The 18460-nt window shown below is 34.3% G+C and overlaps 1 protein-coding gene across 2 annotated transcripts in view; it reads right to left on the reverse strand.

Annotated features, from left to right (window-relative positions):
• Nucleotides 1-18460, reverse strand: part of LOC145662960 (ribosome assembly protein METTL17, mitochondrial) — a 57650-nt gene that overhangs the window by 24413 nt on the left and 14777 nt on the right. For both annotated transcript variants that reach the window (XM_081729022.1, XM_081729023.1), the window contains exons 4-5: nucleotides 17494-17764; nucleotides 9650-9815 (exon numbers count right to left, since the gene is read on the reverse strand). In XM_081729022.1, the coding sequence (XP_081585148.1) occupies nucleotides 9650-9815; nucleotides 17494-17764 (437 nt within the window). The remainder of the gene's footprint in view (nucleotides 1-9649; nucleotides 9816-17493; nucleotides 17765-18460) is intronic.

Genomic DNA, 18460 nt, shown 5'->3' on the forward strand with positions numbered 1-18460 from the left:
GTGCTTTCCTGCTATAACTTGAGTTCGGATGTTAAACGAAATACCTATTTCTTAATGTTACAAATAAAACAAAAACTGATAATGTTGAAGAGTTCGGTAGAGAGGTCTTTGCTTTAATTTCAGTACAGTTTATTTTACCCATTTCGTCCTACAGAGGCTATATTATTCCTTAAGTGTCGTATAATACTTATTCTTCGCATTTTCTTCAAAATAAGGACTTTACTCGGATAATACTTTGATTTCTTGTTTTAAGAAAGGCTTCTGTCGGTTAAAAAAAATAAAAAAGACTCACTTATGTTCACATTACAGTCCGAATATGCAGAGAGTATTGCAGCGAAAAATCTGAACGAATTACTACGGCTGTAAGGATTTAAACAAAAAACAAGGATTAAGGAATGAAAATGTGTCACGTGAATCTTGGCTCAGGTTCTTACATGCGTTAAACATGCCGTGATTACATCCATGGAAATAGAAAGACTGTTTTAGATTTAAGAGAAAATATTTTGTAGGTGGAAAATATAATTTATTAACTGATAAAGAAATATATTGTTACCACATGCAACTGCAATTAATCTTTTATCTTAACGGACTGCTGGATTAAGTTAAAATATATTTAACAATTTATCTTCGCTTTCTTCGAACTACTGTGTGTAAAATGCTGTAAAACTGGACTACTGTACAGGGTGAGCACAGAAACAGTCCCAGGTTTCAAATTAGTGTCAATTTAATATGCGAAGGAATATTTTGCTGAAATTTTGAACAGTGATACATAAACTCAAAAAGTTTTTGTAGCAATAATTGACATCACAAACACTCGATGTGCGCGCCACCTGTAATATCGAGGCGGTAATCTAGCTCCAACCACACGTTGTGAAGCATATCCGGTATGATGGAGTTGACAGCATTACTGATGCGTTCTTGGAGATCATTCAGAGTTGCGGGCAGTAGAGGTGCATACACTTTGTCCTTCACAAATCCCCACAGAAAGAAGTCACAAACAGTGAGGTCAGGTGATCTTAGAGGCCACTTGCAAAGAACTTGATCATTGACTCCAGAGCGCCCTATCCATCGGTTTGGGAGGTTCTCGTTTAGAAACCTGCGTTCAGCACGATGCCAGTGTGGCGGTGCTCCATCTTGTTGTAGAACGAAGTCGTCTATCTCTGCATTACTAAGTTGCGGAATCAACCAGTTACGTAGCAATGCTAAGTAACTTTCACCTGTAATTGTTTGTTTCTGAAAGAAGAACGGAGCGTGCACCCGACGCTCTGATACTGCACAAAAAACATTGATTTTCGGTGAGTCACGTTCCACATTTACAGTTGCATGAGGATTCTGGGTTCCCCATATCCTTACATTGTGTCTATTCACCTTTCCACTTAAGAGAAATGTAGCCTCATCGCTGAAAATGATCTTCGCCAGAAAGTTTTCGTCGTCCTCCATGAAATTTTGCATAGTCTCACAGAACTCACGGCGCTTTACCTTGTCTTGTGGGTATAACTTCTGAACCAACTGCTGTCGGTACAGGTAACACCGCAAACGCTTGCGTAAGATCTTGCTTACTGTTGTTTGTGGCATCTGCAACTCTCTGCTAGCTTTACGTGTAGACTTCTGTGGGCTGTATACGAAGGCTGCTCTTACGCGCTCCACAGTTTCCTCAGAGACTGGACGTCGCCCTGAATGTCCTTTTCTTTGATCACAAATGCACCCCGTCTCAATAAACGTTCTATGCCACTTCACAATGGATTTGTGTGTGGGTGAATCAGCATTAAATTGTCGTTTGAAATCACGCTGCACTCTCACAAAACTGCTTGTTTTTGCAAATTGTAAAACGCACCAGCTTCGTTGCTGTGGGGTGAACGCCATTTTCGATGTTACTGCCCTCTAGCTGCCATGGTCAGAACTAGGATTCTGAATAGATAGATGGGAAAATACTTTGAGTTTACTGAGCTCTGTACAAAACTTCATGTAAATATTCAATTAAATGTTAATTATATGGCACTTTAAAATCAGATACTGTTTCTGTGCTCACCCTGTATATAGCGATAAAAGCTGTAAATAATTTATTTATTAAATCTACATGAAAATAATGTAGTTCTTACTTCTTTAAAAGATGTTCTTCAAAAATCATGTTCGTGTATATTTTTAAATTATTTGAACACTATTCAGGACTAGAATTCAGTTTTTGTATCTTCACTATTTGAAGTTAGATTTTATATATTTATATTTTGAACTGTAAGTGCTAATTTGCCTCTCCATGCCTATTTTTCAAATTTTCAATGTCTAAATATCCTATCTTTAGTTAAAACAATTTTTCAACATAATTTCGGCGAATTCAACATAATTTTGACGCAATACGAATTGCCTCGCATTTTCTTTTGACGGGGTTCCTACTGATCTGGAGAAATCTATTTCCCTGATCTCTCTGACCTTCCCTGACGTTTGGCTGGAAATTTCTTGACTTTCATGACAGGTGACGGATGACGTTGACATGTAAATAAGGAATAAATAACGGTGAATATTTATATATGAGAACATTTATTCTATAGAGACAGATAGTAATCAATTGCTCATACGTACATTCCACTTACTTCCCATAAATATCTGAACAACGTCCACTATAATGGTTGACTAAGCTGAAATTGGTATACAATTGATGTTAGAAAATTTGTTTTATAAAATTTCCCTGACTTCCAGTCTTTTTTCCTGAACTTCTCTGATCTGCTCCATTTTCTCGGAGTTTTTCCTGACTTCTCTGACCAGTAGGAATCCTGTTAGAACTTAATGATGATTACCGCTTTTGGGGCTAAAATCAGTTAAAGATGAGAGAGTAAGTTCTTTTCCAAAGGGAAAATTACTGTTATAAATAATAATGCCATAAGAAAACGGTAAGATTTCTTAAGATTCCTGATTTAAGATATCTTTCGTAAAAAGTGGTTGATATTGACACAACATTGCGCGTATTTCTTTGCGCTTACCAACAAAACGCTTTTATAAAATCAGCAAAGAAAGAAGGGTTAATTCGTGCTTCTATTTAATATATTCATACAACTTACTTTATAGAAGTTCTTCGATTTTTATGAAACGTACTGTTTGTTTTGTTTAATCCTTTGACTACCAATTTCTTTTTAAATATGAACATTCTCTTATATGTACGACTTCTTTAATGTGGGATATTCCTGACGTCTGTACACAGTTTTGGAAACTAAACAGTCTCCTGGTCACATCTGACCCGATGGGAGAACAACATTTTTTTTTTCTATTTTTCTAAAAACAAATTCCCAACGATGTTTCCGCTGGTAGTCAAAGGGTTAAATCTAGAAATTTACCGGTCTTGTTTATGAATTGAAATTAGAGACGAGAGGATGAATTAGCAAATTCTGAAGAAAAGAAAAGAAAAAAAAAACTTTTTCAATAAAATACATTTTGCATGCAACTTTCTTAAAAATTATTCCATTTGGAAGCAATATAGAAACTCCTATATATTTTTTTAGAGTTCCCCGATCATCCTCATTACTTAGATTTAAAAATGGTCAATAATAAAGATATAACACTCCTAGCTTGGAAGTTTCTTCATTGCACAATATAAGGAAACGATTTTCTACGATAATTTTTGTACATCATATTTAACTTCGATGGAGTATGGCAAACATTTACTTTGAGATTTCCCAACCATTCCCACTGCTTGTAGCACGTCGTTTGGTTTAATGTAGCTCAGCCATATGAATGAGCCGAACCACTTAACCTAAATAAAAAAATAACCTAAAACACGAAGCTACTGGGACTCGGATTTTACATATATTTTCGCTACAAAACCTATTAGAAGAAACATTGTTTAAAAGAAACAGTGAAAACAGATCAACGTTTATTTCTTTCCAGGATTAGGGTTCTTCGTTTAAACTCTGAAGTGTGAAATTTATTAGTTTCTTTAAAAAAAATTTTTTTTTAAAAAGCAGCTCAATTTGGTACATGATATTAAAGTGAAAATTAAATTTTAAATAATTCTAAATTCTTTTTAAATAGATCTTTCTTCTGTTCCTTTTTTATTTCTCAAGATTCATTTTTTAATTAACTATGACGTAACAATTTTTCAGGAGTTCATAAGCTACTGCCTCATTCCTTAACACTATCAGGAAGTTACGTATTAATGTAGAGACAACATCAATTCTTAGTGCTTTACAAAATATGGACTGTAGATACCGATTCTTATACTGAAATAATATTCTATGTCTACACACGTGTAGCTTATTTGGTGTTACAGGGAACAGACTCGAGTTTACTTTATATCTCCACAACGATTGGCCAATTGGGAAAATTCCTCGAAGTACAGGCAGTTACTATTATTACCTGTTGCAATAATCATATTAATACTTTTAACCGAGTGAAGTAGCTCAAGTGGTAGAGCGTTGGCTTCGTATTCGGAAGGTCGTGAGTTCGATTCCCGCTGCCGGCCATCCTGACTGGGGTTTTCTAGGATTTCCCTCAGTCCTACCAGGCAATGCCGGGATGGTACCTACTATACAGGCCCTGGCCGATACCTTCCCAAATCCTTTCCATTGTTATTGTTGTTGTTAGATATCCAGCATAAAATGTCCTTTGAGCTGTATCTGGTGATTGTTAAATAAGTAAATAAAATAAATAGCAATCATATTTACATCCTTTTACACATAAATACAAACACTAATACTTGTTTTGTTCGTCATATAGTGATTTCTCCAGTAGAACCATCTATTCCACTACAAAATACCCCGCTATTTAGTTGGTCTTGAGCTATCTACAACCATCAAAATCATAGGTTATATACTATATATGACACGGCCTTAGATCCTTATTAAATCGATTATAGCTTGTTAAAAATATCAAACACATGTTTCCCCCACATATATTTGAATAAACAGGAGATTCTACATTCTGATAAACTGCTTTCCGACAGAAGAATTCAAGACAAAAATAATAATTTAGAACAGAAAGTTGAAATATAACAAGAGGCAGATTTCTCACATATTATATGTGGTTCATCTTGACAGTACTACACTGGGAACCAGCTGAGACAAATAAACTAATCATAATTACATATTGGAGAATACATTGAGAATAAAATTGAAGTACATTGAAAATCTGTTGAAGAATCTTCTCAAAACTGAAGTCTCAGCTGTTCCTTTTACTTTTTTAAAGAAAAGATCCAAAATTACTTTTAAAGAAATATAAAACTGGTGAAATCAGAAACAAAATTAGATTTTCTTTCCTACACATTAATTTGAACAATTCTTGACGTTCTTTTTCGTAAAATATAATTATTATATATATGAAACATTTTTGACCTGTTTTTATTAATAATATATATTATTTTTCTTCTTTTTTTATCAATTAGCCATGACATCTCAAAGAGTTGTAATTGATTTTCTCTCTATTGAGCTTATTCTATATTACAAGACAGAAAGTAACAACACGGATTATAACATAACAACACGGAAAATACATAACAAATAACTGAACGACAAATACACATCTGGGATAAATCTCACAATTTTCTTTGACACTCTATAAGGAGTCCACAAATGCCAAACGCCTACAAGCTTGATTTGAAACCTATCAAGAATACGAGCGTGAATATACCCACCCATCTCTTAATTAAAAAAGTAAAATGTTTCGATTTTTTAAAATATAGCAAGCGTTTTAGTTGAAACCCAAAACTTAATTTTAATCCCTACTGTTTGGAGTTAGAAGTAAGGAATGAATTCACCTCTGTTGAGAAGAAAGAAAAAAATAATAACTTCCCTAAAAATTACTCTACTTTCAGCGAATACGGCGTGTGTTTTCTTTGAGGTCTTCCAATGGGGTTTACCGCTTAGGGTTGATATCAATTAAAATGGAAAGTGAATACATCCCATCTTATGAAAAAAAAAAAAAAAATTAAATATATCTTCATTACAACATTATCAGACTTTTATGAAATATGACACGCATTTTTCTTTCGGACTTCCCAATGTTGCCTATCGTCTATTGACATCAGTCACGGATAAGGAGCTTAATCCATTTCCAGCTTTAAAAAAATAATAATAATTAATTAACTAATAACTTTTTTGCGCGGAAATAAGTCTCATTTCAAAAAAAAAAAAAAAAAAAAAAAAGCACGGGTTTCCTTGGAAGAATTACTCTTAGTGGTTGGTGATAAAGTTAAGATATAGGTAAGATGTTGAAAAAAACTCAGATTTAAAATATTCTGCTCTCTTCTACTATGCATGGCACTACAAGTTAATCTGAAAATGAATTTGATGTTGTCTAACATCTTTGGATAAACTGGTTTTCTATGTGTGTACTGTCTTTCGGCATAGCTTTCATGGATTCTCTTATTTTCCTTAGCTCTATAAAGTACTCCTTTCTAATAATTCCTTTTTGGTCTAACTGCTTGAAAGATTGGTCACGACGAAAGGACTTACGGGCAAGCAACTTTCATAAATACGAAATGGCTGATATTTTTATAAACATTTCTTCTGGCTCATACTTATTTCTATTTTACATGCTTTTCGGTAACTTGTCTTATAGTTACCATCTAGCAAGACATCAGTTTCTTAGAACAAAGCGTCACAAAATCAAGAAAGGAAAACTATGGAACCCCAATTTTGCGACTAGATGATAGAGATTTTTAAGTACTACAATTAAACGACGGGTAGATTATAGGTACTGAAAATATGACGTTTTTGTTGTTTTCTCAGTGAAAGGTCTTTTTCGGAACGAATGTACACAAATCGTGAGCTTGAAGTTTACCATAGGACATGAACTAGATGTATTTACTTCGTGCGAAAAACTCTGATCTCCGTACCGAAAACAAAAATTGTATCATTTCGCTACGAAAGAGCTCACATATTTACGAATATTCTGGAACAATCTTTCTGAAGAATATACCTTACACTTTTATGTAAACATCCCACTATGTGGCTGTACGTGATACAATTTAAAAATGAAATGAAATCTTTGAGTTTTACGTCCCACGGTTATGCCGGTTAGGCTAAAGGAGACGGTGATGATGAGTAATGAATGAAATGGTGGAATGAAGAAAGTGGGAGGAAACGGGAGAACCCCGAGAAAACCCACGCACACGGTGTTTGTCCATCACAAAGTTCACTTGGCGGGGGCTGGGATCGAACCCGGGACCCCAAGCACCAGAGGTGAACGCGTGATACAATTTAATAAACACACAAAAAGCTGAACTGATAAAAAAAAAAGTAAACCAATCTAAATTAACACACAGTGAAAAAGTGACTGACTGGACCGGAACTCAAACTCGGGACTACTGATGCGTTAACCACTACGCATCCTTCGTAGGTGCTAATTCTAACGCATCAGCATAGTATACCGGAGGTCCCAGATTCGAGTTCCGGTCTAGTCACTTATTTTTTCACACTTTGCATTAGAATTCGCACCTATAGAGGATTTGTTGAGAAAATAAAAAAATCGGTTGTTTCCTTTTTTCATTAGTATATACAAATCTAGATTAATTCAGACCAAATTTTCGACACCAATAAGAACTTGTACAGTTCTTCTGATTGAATCCAAGACTTCGATTGGGCAAGGTTTCGTGAAATTGCAACCCTTAAACAAGGACTGAACACTTTCTTGCTCTTTAAATCTCCAAAACCAATGAATGCAGGAAATCGAAATTTTGTACAAACATTTTCCTTCCACCCTAGAATGCGAGAGAGAAGAAATTTTGTGAAAGTCAACCTCGAAGAGTTGGGAGGGCGCAATGCTTTAATCGGATTAAATACTTTCTCGGTTCACACCAGATCTTCGAAACCGCTGTCGTAGGAATTTAGAAGTTTGCAAAAGTGTTCTTTTTAGACTAGTGGTTTGCAATCTTGTTTACCTGGCACTCCCTATGTAAAGCCTGCATATTTCACGCCCTTCCCCTGCCCCCACCACCTTCCAGCTTATGAGTCATACATGCTTTTTGTCTGACGCCTTGTGCGTTTTCAGATGCAGCATAGCATTATCAATTTTACATTAACATTATTATTATTATTATTAGTAGTAGTAGTAGTAGTAGTAAAATGAAATGAAAGCTTTGAGTTTTACATCCCACGTTTATGCCGGTTAGGCTAAAGGAGACGGTGATGATGAGTAATGAACGAAATGGTGGAATGAAGAAAGTGGGAGGAAACGGAAGAACCCCGAGGAAATCCACACACACGGTGTTTGTCCACCACAAAGTTTACTTGGCGGGGGCTGGGATCGAACCCGTAATAATAATAATAATAATAATAATAATAATAATAATAATAATAATAATAATAATAATAATAATAATAATAATACACTGACTGACAAAAAGAAAGTTAAGCACTTGGAAGGAATGTCTAAAGTCGACGTAATTTCCTACACGTGCATACAAGCAGCGTGACAAATGATAACAGTTGTAATGGCCTGTGATAGCTAAAACTGTCACCATAGTGCATTAGTGTTGTCACTTCGAGACCGTGCTATCAGGTCTAATAGGGTGTTAACATGCGCAGTGTCAGACAGTTATTAAGCACTGTTAGAAACCATGAAAAATGTTACGTGTTCGTGTGTAACGACGTTACTAACATTTGACACATATTGAAAAGGACCTCACTGTGGCCCTGCATATAGTGGGCTGGTCGAATCGTGCAATACGCAGGCATATAGAACATTCGGATGTGACAGTTACCCCATGTTTGACTGAATGAGAATGTGAGGGGAAACCACACGCGTCGTCAAGGTTCCGGCCGTCCAAGTTTGACCACACCAAGAAAGATCCGTGTATTGTTCTCGAAGACCATTGTAACCCCTTCACATCTATGCCTGGTATCTGGGCACAAGTAATGAACTTACTCCAATACCCCGTGGTATCCCACACTATTGATCGCAGACAAGCAGCAGCCGGATTACTGAATCACTGTCCCATTCGTAGGATAATAATAATAATAATAATAATAATAATAATAATAATAATAATAATTATTATTATTATTATTATTATTATTATTATTATTATTATTATTATTATTATTATTATTATTATTATTATTATTATTATTATTATTATTATTATTATTATTGAATGGAACCACAACTGTGTGCACTTGGCAAGAGGTAATCTCCATGTTATGGAAGAATGAACTGTTAATCTTCCAGGTTGTCCGTGTGGTGTGGTTTGTCTTGTGAGAGGACTTGTCGGGCTATTCGTTTTTAAAGGTGACGTATATAGTGTTCCTTAACATGATATTTATAAATTATCTACAAATAATATTCGTACAAACATATGAAAGGGCGAGAATGCCAAACAGATTTCGTTGGATTTTCACTTACTAAATAAGTTTATTTAATTTTATACCAACAAAAGTTTCAATGGCTCTTTCCATCAGCGTAATTAAGTAAACATAAATAAACGGATTTCAACTTACATGTTTCCCGAACAATCCTAATAGAAAAGACTGTGGATCGATTTTTGAAGTACGAGTAGTTAAATAAATTAAACATTAAAACCCAAAACATATTGATTTTTTCGAAACAGCTGATAATAATCGGGTGTTAAATGTTATTATAATTTTTGACGTCAAGAAAATTGTTTACTCGAAAGTTATTCTATGCTCAAACTACTTGTAAACTATGTATTGAGATATAAACTTACTGTTTGCGAAGCCGGAAGAAATTGTCTAAAGAAGACTCCTCTTAGTGGCATATCATTCTCAGGGTTACCATCTCGTAGAATACGATCAGCTAAGTCATTCATTTCAGCACAGGAGTCAACTAAGAAATATTCCTTCAAACTTTTTTCCCAGAACGCTCTTGCAGCCCTGGAAACAGTAGTATTTCAAGAATACAATATTTCTTTTAACAATGGTGAATGCGTATCTGTTCAAAAATTTTATTTACATAACTAATTACTTAAATTCTATGAAATACCAACAACTGGATCTGTGATCTCTAAATAATAATCAAAATAATACATTTCCAATATATAACTTTTAATCTAAAGTTCTCATCTCTAACATTAGACGCTTCTACATATTAACAATTTAATAACGCAAATTTCTAAATATACTATGAGTATAATTGTGATCTTTGTTCTTATCTCTGGCATTGCATGATTATTTTGCCTAAACTCGTTTAGGAAACACACGAGATAGTCAACTATAATTAGAACAAACAAAACCATATTTGTTATCACTTTAAAACAAACGAACATATTTTGTATTGCAAACCGTATGTTACTTTTGCAAGCCTATTTAAATCTCGTTTCAAATAAGTCTTATAAATATTTATTTTCCTTCTAATTCATTTTTTTAAAAAAATCCCTTGAACAAAAGTTCGAAAACATTCTGCTCACGTAATACTCCATTGGGTTTCTGAAATCAACTAAAATGTGAAGTGTAACTCAGTAGTATTAATCATAGTTTGATATTCAAAAATGTGTTTGCATGATAACGAAGACTATCACTATTTTATTATCTTTTATCAATTTAAAAGGATTCAGTAGTGGATATTTCTTGTCAAATCTCTCCTCCCAGTAGATCAATGCAATAAGTTTTAAATATAAAATAATTTATATATTTTTTTCATAAACCACACTTAGTGCATGATTAGTATTAAGGTAAATTTCTACTTGTTGTTCTTTCGAAAACAACTGATATATTCTTAATACAAGGGTGGTCCATTGAACATTTGCTCTGACCTATTGTATTTAATGAAATTTTACATGTATATTGATACTGAAATTTTACAGAAGTATTGATACAATTATGAGAGAAATTTAATATTTTAACTCTTAACATTTTCTGTGTTACAAGCACTAAAGTGAAAGAAAGTATAAAGATGGATTCAAGTGAATTCCGAACGGCAATCGAGTTTCTGTACTTGAGAGAGGCCGCTCACCAAAGAAGGAGATTAAAGAGAATTATGGAGAGATTGTCCCATCGTATGACGTTGTGAAGCTCCATCCTCGTCAGTTCAAGTGTGGTCGAACTTCCGTAGAAACGGCCCCCATTCCAGGGATCCCAGTCCAACACTGATGAAGACCCCAATGAGCAAGTGAAACTTGCCATCTTGGAGAATCGTCGCATAACCATTCGCCAATTAGCTGAACATGTCAAGTTAAGTGTGGAGTCTGTGGAAAAATAATCCATGAGCATTTCCACATCTATAAGGTGTCCGCCCGATGGGTTCCCTGGCTACTGACACTTTTCCTAAAGCAGGAACGAGACACCTGCTCCCAGAAACCACGAAAACCAGGACTTTATTTGAGACTAACAACTTTGGATAAAACATGAATCCCTTACTAAGACCCAGAGGCAAGATCCAGCCAAAGCAATGGAAGCATACTTCCTCCCCAACTTCAATGAATACCTGTGTCCACTCTCAGCAGACAAGGTCATGACTTCACGACAGTTTGTTTGTACAAACATGGAGCAATGACGATGGATTTCCAAGCAAAGGATCCCAAAATTACAGGGATATACTATGCTTCACTGCTGCAGAAATCACAGAATTCTATCAAAACCAAGAAGCAAGGAATGTTTAAAAAAAGGTGTTTGTATCCTTCAAAGGTGTGTGTACTTTTCCCAAATACAGGGCCGGATTTAGGGGGGTGCAGAGGTGCACGTGCATCCCTCTCGTTTTAAATAGACTACCTAAAATGAGAAGCTAGGAGTGAAAATAGTAACCCTTTCCGAAACTTTCTGCCATCATGTTTCCGTTTGGGGCTTAAAACAAAGCAGAGCTTTCCAAACCAATAGTTTAAGTTGATTTTCTGAAGGTTGAAGGAAAAGGATTCTCCAAGCAAAATAATATAACATTTGTCAAGTAGGGAAGAAAACAGAAGCCATCAGGAGGAGAGAACATTCTTTCCTGCATAACACTTGCGACCCTCTTTAAAATACTTTCCTCCGTTCTATGCATCAGTGTTGTCAGGGGTAAAGAATATTGTCACATATCACTTTGAAGAGTTTCAGTGTGATTGGTTATTTTGGTAGCTATCGGTGCACCCCCCTCAGAAAATCCTGGATCCGGCCCTCCGATATGTATGATAATATTAATTCCAAATTCAATTTTCGCGTCCCTGTTTGGCCTTTGTCCAAACTAATATGGTTTTTCGTAATAACTCGCATGGTACTTTAACATATATAAATTTCATTGGACTATATGCTGGGGACATGGCCCATGGGAAATAAGCCTCATCCTTTGATGTACAAATTTGTAATACACTTCCACTCCCACTTCTTCACTGTTAATAGTGGTAGTTAAGAGCACCAGAATGCAGCCCAAGTATGCTAAAATTGTAGATAAAGAATGATTGCACTAATATCAGGAATTTCATGTCATTTTGTGAATTAAGAGCGATGGAAGTAATATAATTCGATAAGGCTCAAAGTATTTCTTGATTTGATAAATTACATGTATACTAAATTCCTTATTCAGATTGCCTTTGTCTGACTTTAATGTCAAATTTGATGTACACTCTTTTTATATGAGTATTTATTTTATATTACTTCGCTGAAATAGTGATTTCCTAAGAACAGAATTTTACATTACTATATATAGAAGTTAAAACTTATGTTTTGGTTTGATTGAGTTCCAATTATTAGTTGCCAAAACTTATTTATATGAAAGAGAATCGTAACCATGTAATTTGAAACAGAGCAATTAAATTTGATCGGGAAGATTGGAGAAGTTCACACTCGGAGACAAGTGTCTGTCTTTTGTCACTCCAGCAGTGATATATATCTTGGGTTTTATATATATAATTTGGAATAAGTTTGATGGTGTTAATGTCGTACCAAATAGTAATCTATAGTAAAGTAAAATTTCTCGTCTAGAGCAGTTTTTATGAATTTGGATGGTTTATTTTGATAATTATCAATAATATGCCAGTAGAATTGTCCTGGAAGTTGTTGATTACTGTATCTTCAAGTAGATAATTCTGATTTGTACTTTCCCATGATAGCACAGTATAAATTCTTTGGAGGTAGTTTAATTATTATTATTATTTTTTTCTTTCTTTCTCTTAAGGCATGAATTTTTTGCAGCAGCATCTGATTGCTATTATCAACGTTGACATGAGCTTTGACAAAGGCAAAAAGAGATAATTATTTTTAGACAGAGAGATATAAATGTTTGATATTTAGTATAATCCATGAAGCTTTACTTTTCCATTCCGTTGTGTTCAATGAAGCAAGCTCACTTAGTGAATCTGAACAGATGATGCTTTTACAATTTTTTTGTTTTTTGATGTACAACAATGCTTGACGTATAGTAAAGGCTTCTCAATTTGTATTTTATTGTGTTAAATGAACTTTAAATTCAAGGAGAAAAAGAAAGTGACACAATTTGTGATGCAAGCTGCCTAGTTGCCTCTTAAAAATCATGCAAATTATTTATAAGGAATAATGTATATCAGAAAACAATTTTAACATGTAATGTTATTGATATATAACTACATAACAAGCAACTGGCAACTAACAGGAACCAGAACAAAGCAATAATTGGAAACAATTGCAACGAGACAGTTGGCTCATTCCAATATATTATAAACAACATATACAATATATATTGGTGCCCTTTAAGCAAGCCCGCATTTATATATTGTGCGCCCCTGTGCTCTAAATAATTTGCCCCCACCCACACACAAACATGTCTCAAACAAGAAAACAAACCGTGATTTTGCAAACATACCAACTCTTGTTGCATAGCAGTTTAGGTTTTACAAGTTACAACAGTTACAACGTAATTTTAAATGGTCTAATTCTCTCAATGATGATAGTTGATTACGGAATGATGTGGTGTTCTGCCCGAAGGTAGGTGTTTGACCCGAAGGTCCCTGGGCAAGGTGAACTCATGGTAGTTTGCCATTGCCTTCCATGGGATGATGATTACGTACTAAGGACAGAACCTATAACTTGACTTGGGATCCAAACCTTTTGTATCCCCCAGGGAATAGAAGCCAGGATCCCTTTATTATAAGGCAACAAGCCTAACTACTTATCCATCGGGAACTCCACATTCTCTCAATACTGGCATGTAATTTATTCATATAATGTAGGTTTTAATTTACTGTCCGGAGAAAATATATTCTATCAATTCTTAAATCAATCGTTATATCATTTTTATATTCCATAATTTCACTTGAATTATGACTGAATTTCTTAAATATTTACTCCTAAATATTATCTAGAGCAGCCTACTTACTAGAGATCAAATGGGGGTGTAATTTTGAAGCTGGGATTGACTGACATACATTGGTGGACGTCACTGAAAGACACCAATAATTATTGGTGATAACTGATAAGATAAACAATTGTTTACATTATTCACCGTTAGTACTGGTTTAATAGCATCTATATTAATAACACAATAATCTGTGTCTGTAGCGCTTTTCAACTAGAGAACCATAATAGATAGAAACATGAAATTCTAATATGTTTTACAGCTATCGGAGAAATGATCCAGATGACGTGTTTCAAGTCGCTAGGTTACACCTGAGCTGAGATATGGGGCTTCAAGGTCCGCATAAGAATAAGATGGGGGTATTTTAAAAATAATCGAAAACGACTAATATTAGAGTTGAATTCATAGTTTTTGGGGCCGCTGAGATGAATAGTAATAGTTAACACAATTCAACTTCAAGGTCATACTTCACTCCCCAGGGAGGGGGAGGTATTTTAAAAGTAATCGAAAAAGACAGATATTAGTGTTGAATTAATGGTTTTCGAGGTCGCTGAGTTTAACGGTATCAGTTTTCATTATGTTTAAGTTTATCCTCCCGCCTTGGTGTTGTGGGTGGGAGAGGATGACTTTTTAAAAATAATCGGATAAGCTAGCTAATTAGTAACTATTATAATTCGAGCGAATTAAACACACTAACATATTTTCTCGCGCTTGCGCGGGATTCTGCAGGTTGCTAGTTTTAAAAATTACTTGATTGTGAATCTTTAAAAAAATTCCAAAATTTTGCCGCCCTGTACTCGAGCACAGAACATCACTTACCTAAATACGGGCCTGCCTTTACGTCAAAGGTCAGCTCCCAGTTGGGGTGAAACCTCCCAGCACTCCTGCAAGGAGGGAAGGTGGTGACATAAAAGTGATTGAAAACGACCGATATTATTGTCGAACTCATAGTTTTAGGGGTAGCTTAGATAAATTGTGACACTCTTCATGCCGTTTAATTCCGATTTAAGCACCCCTGAAAGGAGGGAAAAATGGTGGCATATAAAAATATCGAAAACGGCCGATATTACTATCACATCATTCAGCGTCGCTAGGTTTATTGGTGGTAGTTTTGGTACCGTTTATTTCCAAGTTCAGCTCCCTGAGGGATAAGACTCTCTTAGCATTCCTAGAGAGGGAGTGAGAAAGACAGACATATAAATGATTTTTAAAAAAAGACCAATATTAGTATCGAATCCATAGTGTTCGGGATCCCTGATAGATAAACAGTGATACTACCGACACCATTTAAGTTCAAGATCAGCTCCATTACCATCTTGGGGAATGGGGAAATTGTGAAGCGAAAATTGTTGAAAATGACAGTTATTGGTCTCAAATCCATAGTATGGCTTTGTCAAACTATTAAGTTACAACTGTGATGACATCTAATCCCAAGTTTAGGCATAAACGGGCACAGCAGCTGCATTGAAAATTTACAGGGGCAATGCCGAAGGCGTTCCTCACACACACAATATGTGTGTGTGTGTATGTATGTATATATATATATATATATATATATATATATGGATGTATGTGTATGAAAGTATATTCCAGCGTAACTCCAGAACGTCTGGAGCAATTTTACTAAACCTGGTAGACATATGACTTTCAATCTGAAAATAAAAGTACTGTGGGAGTAAGGTACTCCAAGGGGAGGAAAATTGGAAAGAGTAACAAGTAAAAATGATGCAAAATGTCTGATATTAGTATGCAATCCATAGCTCTCGAGCTCGCTGAAATGAATAGTTACGCGCCCAATGTCGTTTAAATCCATGTTCATCCCAATCGGCAGTTGAAAAATGAAATGTCAAAAATGAGATTTGTGTCGAATTCATAGTTTTCGGAGTCGACAAAACGTCTGACCCGTTCGAAATGACTTTTGGAAGATAGTACCCCGTTCACGCTGGGCTTCTAAATCATATCAATTTGATTAAAGGTGTAATCTGTGAGGGTAGGATTTTCAATATTTATGACTTTCAATACTGAGTAGAATATCTTCTGTATTTTTATTACACTTTCATTGAAATAAATATTCTAAGGGGATATTTCCCATAAACCTATTCTCCGCGCGCGAAGAACGGGCATTTCACCTAGTGTATATATAAAGTTGTAAAATAGGATGAATACATGCATACAAATATTAAATAAGAGCAAATTTTAATTTTCCAGAAACAACTTCTCAAAATTGGACAATTTTCAAATATTATTTCATACTTGGTAATGAAAAATTCATATGGGTTTGTGAATGTGTAAATACATATTGAAACTAATACTTTCTTCTTATTTAATTACAAAATTACATAAATGTTCCTCATAAATGGTTATATGTTAAATCTATTTTTCTATGGCTATAAAAACAGGGACGTACCGAAGGAATTTCTAACTTTGGAACATAGTTTCATATAATGTCTGTTTCCTTTTCTCAACAATCTTGTTTATTATTGTACATTGTAATTCTAAACAATGCAGTCAGAAAAAAATGTATTGAATGCATATAATTATTATTATAAAATTGTATAAAAGAATAATAAAAGCATAATAATTATACGACAGAAAAAATATGTATACAACCAGAAATAAAAAATATTTTTATTTTATAAATTAAAATGAAATTACTTATTACGGCTTGCAGCTTTGTATTCTTCTTTTTTATAAGTTGTTTTATATATATATATATATATATATATATATATATATATATAATTTTTTAGTTGGAAGAACAACGGCAAAACTCAATCTCTCTATTAGTTACAATTTACTTCCTTTTCTGAATGAATAGATGGATAATTTTTTACTTTCTGAAAATTTCTAGTATTTATTTTAATGAGTTATTTCAGTAAATAACTTTGGAATTTTGGGTAATGAAAAGTTTACAGTAGGTCTTTACATTAGCCGTACTTATTTATATGAGATGGAACTAAGTAAATGTAGAAAAGTAGAAGTTATGAGAAAACATTGTATTACGTGCATGAAGCTGATGAAACGTCAACATAATGATTTTCTGTGATCAAAAATGAACTCTGAGGAAAAAGTACATTACATTTTTTGAATACATTTTTCCAAAAATGAAGGATTGTTAGATTTTTCACTTTGTCCCTTTTTCTCACGAGACTTCTATTACAAATAAAGTTCAGGGTATTAGAACTATATTGGAAAAAAATGAAGCAAGTTTTCATGAAACAGACAATTTTCATCACTACCATCAATAGTAACAGCTTGTTGTACAACTCGTAAAAGAAAAGAACACTCACTACTTGTAAGTTGATCTCTTACCATGTAACAGTTCCAACGCCTGATCCAAAATCAAATAACGTTTGCGGTTTGAAATCTGGTGATCTCTTAGAAATTTCGGAGAATATTCGTATCAGTGCAGCATATTCAGGAGCAAAACGTGCTACCAAATACTGTAAACCTAAATATGTATTATACTCTACCGACTTCCATCGATATGTGCGTTCTCGAAGCATTCTTAAAACAGTCTTTTTTCGTATTTTTTCAATACGCAATCTTTCATCCTCACTCAGAGATTCTTCATTAATTCCATCTGCAAACAAAAAATGTTTGGACTAATATATTTCCCTAAATAATTAAGAAGAATAATTTAAGTACCATTCTATCACAGAAGAAAACGTACGGGATAGGAGTTTCTTTAAGAGTTACAGGATTAATTGTTAAACATTTTACTTTCACCTTAATTTTCTTAACACACTGTGTCACATATCATGTATTAATAATAGACATTCAATACTATCAAATACACCAACAAGGCAACTAGCAGTGAATATTTTGCTCTTCCTATCCATCTCTTCTTGATTTTACATCCAAAGATTTAAATGATCCCACCCCTTCACTACTTTGGTTCACCATACTAAATTTGTGCAAACAAACTAGACTAGTATTCTCTGACAAAATAAATGAATAAAATCATAACTAGTTCCGTGCCTTCGTAGTTCAACAAAAATATACAACGTGATTTTTTTTTTTTAACTCACAGATTTCATTCGGGTCTAGAATTTCTAATTGAAGACCGATTTTCATGCGGTTTATGGCAAATGATCGAGGAAGAATTGGAGATTGATGGAACTATGTTTACTGGTTTAAATTCATCCGGGGTAATATCGGCCACGCCTCAAGAAAAACAGCAAATCGTTTTACAGCAGTGTACCTTATAATTGGAATGAGGTGCCGCCAAGGCCAGTAAGAAACAGGAAACTGGGTTGTTGTATTGGGAATTGTGGAC

This window comes from Thermobia domestica, chromosome 10 (assembly GCF_964235325.1).
Source record: "Thermobia domestica chromosome 10, izTheDome1.hap1.1, whole genome shotgun sequence".
NCBI classification, from domain to species: domain Eukaryota; kingdom Metazoa; phylum Arthropoda; class Insecta; order Zygentoma; family Lepismatidae; genus Thermobia; species Thermobia domestica.